We start from the raw sequence: 6,320 nt of genomic DNA on the forward strand, positions 1-6,320 counted from the left end.
GTCCTCCCTTTTCTCTCTCTTCTGTCAGTTTGCCATGGAAGGAATGGTTATCGGAGCGAGCCAGTTCTTTGCCTTCATCTCTCTTTGACAAGATGCTCATTCTTCTATGGAGTCTTTGGAACAACAGGAATTCTATTCTATGGAGGAACCAAACCCAATCTAGTTCAGGTCTAGTGGCATCTGCTCTTGCATGGTACGAGGAGTACTCTCAGGCTAATCTGCCCGTGAGTCTGGTTCGAGGTCGACAGAAGGTTCGGCATCAGTGGGATCCTCCTGGGGGGACTACTTTGAAAATGAACGTCGACGGAGCCTTTTTACCCAATGTTCCCTACGGGGGCACGGGAGGAGTTCTCCGGGATGCACACGAACATTTCCTGGCAGCTTTTGCGCATAAGGTGGAGTTTGTAAATTCAGCTCTGCAATCCGAGCTGGTGGCCCTCAAACATGGTTTGCAGCTTTTACATTCTATGGACGTCACTAGCGCTGTGGTAGAGAGTGACTGCCAAGTAGCTGTGGGAGCTATTCACAGTGATGTGGCTGATTTATCCCACCTCAGTGCTCTCGTTGCAGAAGTGAAAGGATTGTTGAATGTCCACGCAGGTCTGAGCCTTAGGTTTGTACTGCGGCAGGCCAATACAGTAGCTCACCGGTTAGCTAGTTATGGTTTTGAGTCCAATGTCAACCATGAATGGTTTGTTAATGCTCCAGCCCTATTACTGGATGCCCTCATGTAAGATTTGAATCGTATCCATTAATAAAATTTCCATTTCCTCAAAGAAAAAAAAAAACAAAAGAAAACAAAAAAAAACAAAAAATAAATCCAACTATATTATAGCAGAAGTAAATATAATAACACTGCCACTGTAGCAAAAGAAAATAGATCTTACGTACAGTAACGTCCATACATGAAATAACTTAAATTTAAAAGTTGGTCGCATATGTAGTAACTTGGTTTTGCCATCCTTACTCTGGTTCAATAGAAAAGAACCATTGCAGATTCCTTCATCGGTTGGCTACTGGCTTCCCTCGTGGTTCGGCCTTCATAGTCCTGCCCTTGCTGCATAAGAGGACAAACTACGCAAGAAACTCTCAGCAGCAAGTTTCTTTTGATGGATAAGCGGACAAAAAAGGCACTAAACTCTTGGTGGCCTTTTCCTTTTCGCTTGCCAAAAAAGCAGCAAATTCCTCCTCCTCTTTCTGTTTCTGTTGCTCCATCTCTTTCTCTTTCTCAATTCGTTTCTGTTTCTCTTCTGGTCCCTCTTCCAGTTCCTCTTCCTCTATCTCTTCTTCTTTCTGCTCCTCCTCAAGTTCCTCTTCCTCTTCCTCTTCCTCTTCCTCTTTCTCTTTCTCTTTCTCTTCTTGCCGCTTTTTGTAAGCAGCCAACATCTCAAGATGATTCTTCCTACGCACTTCTTGTTGCCTCCTCCACTGCCCTTCCAGCTCTGGGTACAACCTACGTAATTCTTTCTTTGTGGCCTTTACCCATATATGTATCTCCTTCTTCATCTTACCTTTATACGATGCACAGCAAGCACAACGTGGTACCTTGGACTTCTTCTCCTCCTCCTCCTTCTTCTTCTTCTTCCTCTCCTCCTTCTTCTTATTCTTCTTCATGAAATGTTTACTAACAGATTGCTTCTCCTGTTCCAAAGCTAATGTAGATAATTTCTGGCTTATTGCCTTGATTTGCTTGGGGGCTTTCTGGTTAGATATGTTCTCTCTCGAAGCATCATACATCCGCTGCATTGAACAGAAACAACAGTAATTACTGAATGCAATGGCTTTTCCGGATGTATATATGAGTCCTAAGAAATAAATAGAATATTATTATGTGGCCCCTATTACTGATTTATGTTATTCAATCCTGTTTGATTAGGATTTCTACTCACAGATGGAATAAGTTCCTAATCCTAGCTGGTATATGCTTATTATGTTCCAACGCAGTCTATGAACCTCCAAGATGAAAAATAAAAACGCAAAGACACAAGTGATTTAAGGCATAAAGAGCAGGGAGAAGCAAAATGATCGAACTTTAGCCATTGAACAATTAAGGCGCTTAATTTGTCTTCCAGATGTTCACAATGAACAATTCTTGGTTGGTTCACCTTACGTAGAGATTTAGGTTGGATATCGTTCATTGTAAACCTCATAAAGAAGCTCGCATTACATCGATCCACCAAATCGAAACGAAATGATTGTTAAAACTATATTCTCGACATTACAAAACAAAAGTTAATACCAGGGAAATAGCTCTGGCTTCCTCGCAAGCTGCTGCAAAAAACAAATGAATTACAAACTATTAATATTTGGAGATCTAAATGAAAGAAAAGGAAAAATTCGTAAAGGAAAACGATGGATGGACTTACGCAGTGGAATATCCATCTCCTGCACCAAACAAAAAAAAGAAGAAGAACAAATCAATAAACAATTTGGTTCCATGAACAGCCTGAGATCTAAACAATAATTTGGTCGATAAGAAAAAACAATTAGTAATCAAACGAAGAAGAGATACCATCATGGTGGCCATCCTCTATTTTTATTTTTATTTTTATTTTATCTGAATCCGAGGGTTTCGATCGTTCGAGAATGTTAGCAACTAGCTAGTAAGCTAGGGAAAGAAACTTCTTCGGGTTTTATAGCCAACAGCCGCACGCACACCCGTGCTGGGCTTGACTCCCGTCCAGACCTATTTAGAGTCACTCATATATAGTTATATACGATACGCAGTCCCATTCCCCCGATCAACAGCTGATCAAGGATGATTTGGTCACTCACCGGTCAATCGGACGGTTGACAGCTCTCATATCAGATCTCATCACTTAGCTGTCAACCGTCCGGAACCGGACGGTGAGTGACCAAATCATCCCTGGTCAGCAGGAACGCTGCTGATACGATACAATATCAAAATATTAACTGATAAGAAACAAAACTATTTTCCTAGGAGATTTGAATTGGGGCTTTTACTAAAGAAAGATCTGCAGTTTTCATAACATCATCCACCTATAACAATCGCTAGCTTTGCCATGACTAGTAAAACAATAATTACATGAAAAGAGTTCTACATGAATTTTGTAAGGAAGCGAATAAGACTATTGAAACAATTCAAAGACATTTGGTCAGATGTTAAATTTCTGAAATGCGTCAATTTAGCACAAAATGTGACACTCAAGTCTATCGATTGGTTGCCAAAGTTGAGGCCAAATCGTGTCATCCAAACAATTTTCAATCCTACATTACATTCTTTTAGTCATGAAAGCTTGTTAATTTTCATTAGCTGGAAGGAACACCGCAGATTGAAAAGAACATAAAAAGACGTCTGTAACCGCATCAACCACCAGATAATGAGGTGACTTAATCTGGTCATCTACTAATCTTCTAGCTATTTTGAACTCACGGAGAAAACAAACAAACACAAGAAGCAATTTCCTGAACAAATTGACCTTCAGTCATAGTAACCAGAACATGCCTGAACTACTTCATGCCTAACACTATTTCATGCCTGAACTCCAAATGGAAAATGTGAGCAGAAAAGCAGAAGCATCTGCAACGATGGATACTAACCATTTTCCAGACATGTAACAGCATCAACCCCAAATAACGAGAATCAGATCTCCGAATATGGAATATATACAGGTTCCTAAAACAATCAAACCTAGAATTTCATTATCTCCTCTTTACATGGAGCAGAAACATGATGAAATTTGGAACGGACAAGTGTGAGTCTATTTCTCCAATGCCCTCTTTCGACCTCGAGACCTACTAGATGGAATATCCTTGGAGGTAGCTGGAGGATCTTTCAAGGATTCTACCTCACTATTCTCATCATCACTGACATAAGTTTCAGTTTTGTCTGTGCTCTCTTCCTGTTCTTGTGGCAGTTTCCCAGCTGCTTCTCGTTTTGAGAGCTTGTCCCGAAGCTCTCTTAGTTTAGCCTTCTTTGAATTCAAGACCCCAAGAAACTAAAAAAAGGGAAGAAGTCAATCAAGGTCTTCAAGACAAAATTGCAGATAAGTACTCAAAAGTATTTGACTCCCAGAAAAAAAAAAAACAATAATTCCAGTCACTTAATGTTTGATCAAATTATAATTCTGACGCACATTTGGAAGGGTTAAGGTAATTAGTTCAAAACCAAGGAATATTTACCAAACAATTGCTCCTAGTGCTTAAGTATCCTATCCATCCAACTTGGCAGACATGAAGAAGTCTTTTAACTTCAATGATTATAAAAGAGTAAAAAAGAAATTGACACAAGAGTAAAAAAGAAATTGACAAGACAACAGCTCAACGTAATATCTTCAACATGGCACCAAATGCAGCATTAGGGTTTTCATCTACAAGCATTATTTATCATCTGATTAAACACTAGACTCAGAACCATTGCCAGAACATTCTTCATGACTCATGTGGGAAAACAAGCTTCACGATGATGTGGTGATTTTTAACTGTTTTATATGGCAAGAGTAGTTTGAAGCTCTATATAAAAAATAAATAAACATTTTTTAGAACACATAGTGAGAAATCAATGAACAAATCATAGATATGAAAAACTTAAGCTACACCTTTGCATAAACTGCAGTTTCAAACTCCATCTTCTCATTGGCAATCTTTTCACTCTGTGTTAGACACTTCTCAGCTTCCACTTTCAACCTCTCAAATGATTGAGTTTTTCTCACAACTTCTTCCTATCAGACATACATACACTAGCTTGAATGAGACAAGAAAAACAGTTGCACTCTCAAATGCACCAGCAGACAACACTGACTTAAATATGCATGATCTTCACAATCAGAAGAAGCTTCAAATAGTTACTTTGCCACACCAGAAGCCAACTTAGTATATTAATCCTTATCCCTATCCCCATGACTGGTGAGAGATATTCTCCAAACTATCATGTTACAAGAAGGGGAGTCATCAGCTACTAAGAAACAAATCTTGTGTATGATTGATCTTGCCACCTCTTCCCAGGAAATTGGGAGTCTATAATCAAGCTTTTGTTGAAACATTCAGCTCCTAGGCAATATAAATCAGCATATCTGAGGTTAACAAACTCAGTCTAATGTAGCACACTAGCATTAACTTCTCCCCTAAACCCGATGCATCATAAGTAATGTCAAATAGGCACAACTTTATGCCCTTTACAACAATGTTTGCGTAACTATCAGCCTGCGTGCGTGCGCACACACACACATATGCATGCGGATGACATGGTGGAAGACCCAAATGAGTTTCTTCATAAACAAGAAATTCTTCACAAAACTTAGATGAGACATCAAATTCCAAATTCCAAACAGGGAAGCATAAGTTTTCAATTTCTACTTCAATCTTATTTGTCTACCAACCCACACCAGATTCATAAAACACACTTATAACAACATTATGAAATGAATACCATAAGCTGAAGAATGATAATGCAAACACTTACACTTAGCCCAACATTTGCATCCATCAGAAAATCCAACACTGCAGCTGTGGTTTCCTTACTGTTAGGCGATGGTTGACACTTCCACCGCCATTCTAGCTTCGTCCCTTCCTTCTCAAAAGTCCACGACAACTGCCACACAAATAATCACCACCAAAAAAAAAAAAAAAAATCTAATCGCAAAGTCTCAGTCTTTTTTATTTGATTTGTGAGCACTCACCCTTTTGTGGCCATCGCCAGCATCAGTGAATCCGTAGACGGAATCAGAGTGCTGAAACCCTAAATAGAGCTCGGCTAATGAGACGTACTCGGATACCGGCTGGTCCCACTGGGCGGCTCGGTCTCTAACCGCGTCTTCGGAGGCATGGCAGACCCAGGCGTTGAGGCCGTCGGTGATGGAGAGGTCGAAGCGGGAGTCGAACCATGTGCCCTTGACGAAGATGGGTTGGGATTCTCTCGGCTCCAGCTTTAAGCACGAGTGTCTGGGGACTGAGCCATCATCCTCCATTTGCCTCGGAGAAGAGAAACCAGAATATCGGGGAATTTATTCTTGCTTAAATTGGAGGATTTTGTATTTCTTTCGGAAATGTATAAATTAGTTTTTTTTTTGGTACAAATTAGAGTTTTAACCGAAAGTAATTAAGATTTTTTTTTTTTTATCGGTGAGCTGTGGTTTGTTGGTTAGCTAACACCGTGAAAGTTATGGGTTCAAATCTCACTGATAACAGGGATGAGATGGGGTGGGAAGTTATACTGACGTCTTGAATAAAAATATATATATATATATATATATTTAGGGGAAAGAAAGATATATTCCTGTAATCAAAAGATCATAGGACTAAACTAGGTCAAGCTAGGGAATTCGAAAATCACCCATTACATTCATTGCTCAAGTAGTGCA

General features: G+C 39.6%; 1 protein-coding gene across 11 annotated transcripts; it reads right to left on the bottom strand.

Annotated features, from left to right (window-relative positions):
* Positions 1-801: 801 nt before the first annotated feature.
* LOC112182956 (DNA repair protein XRCC4) lies at positions 802-5,993 on the bottom strand. 11 transcript variants are annotated; one of them, XM_040512437.1, is made up of 6 exons: positions 5,640-5,993; positions 5,423-5,530; positions 4,560-4,682; positions 2,367-2,385; positions 2,240-2,271; positions 803-1,740 (listed from the first exon to the last, which is right to left on the bottom strand). In XM_040512437.1, the coding sequence occupies exons 1-6, from the start codon at positions 5,925-5,927 to the stop codon at positions 1,090-1,092; spliced, it is 1,221 nt and encodes a 406-aa protein (XP_040368371.1). In that variant the 5' UTR covers positions 5,928-5,993; the 3' UTR covers positions 803-1,089. The 11 variants fall into 11 exon arrangements, with proteins under 11 accessions (XP_024177298.1, XP_024177297.1, XP_040368371.1 ...); XM_040512436.1 differs by having other exon boundaries at positions 804-1,740; positions 2,240-2,268; positions 5,423-5,551; XM_040512435.1 differs by having other exon boundaries at positions 804-1,740; positions 5,423-5,551.
* Positions 5,994-6,320: the final 327 nt, after the last annotated feature.

This window comes from Rosa chinensis, chromosome 1 (genome assembly GCF_002994745.2).
Source record: "Rosa chinensis cultivar Old Blush chromosome 1, RchiOBHm-V2, whole genome shotgun sequence".
Lineage (NCBI taxonomy): Eukaryota > Viridiplantae > Streptophyta > Magnoliopsida > Rosales > Rosaceae > Rosa > Rosa chinensis.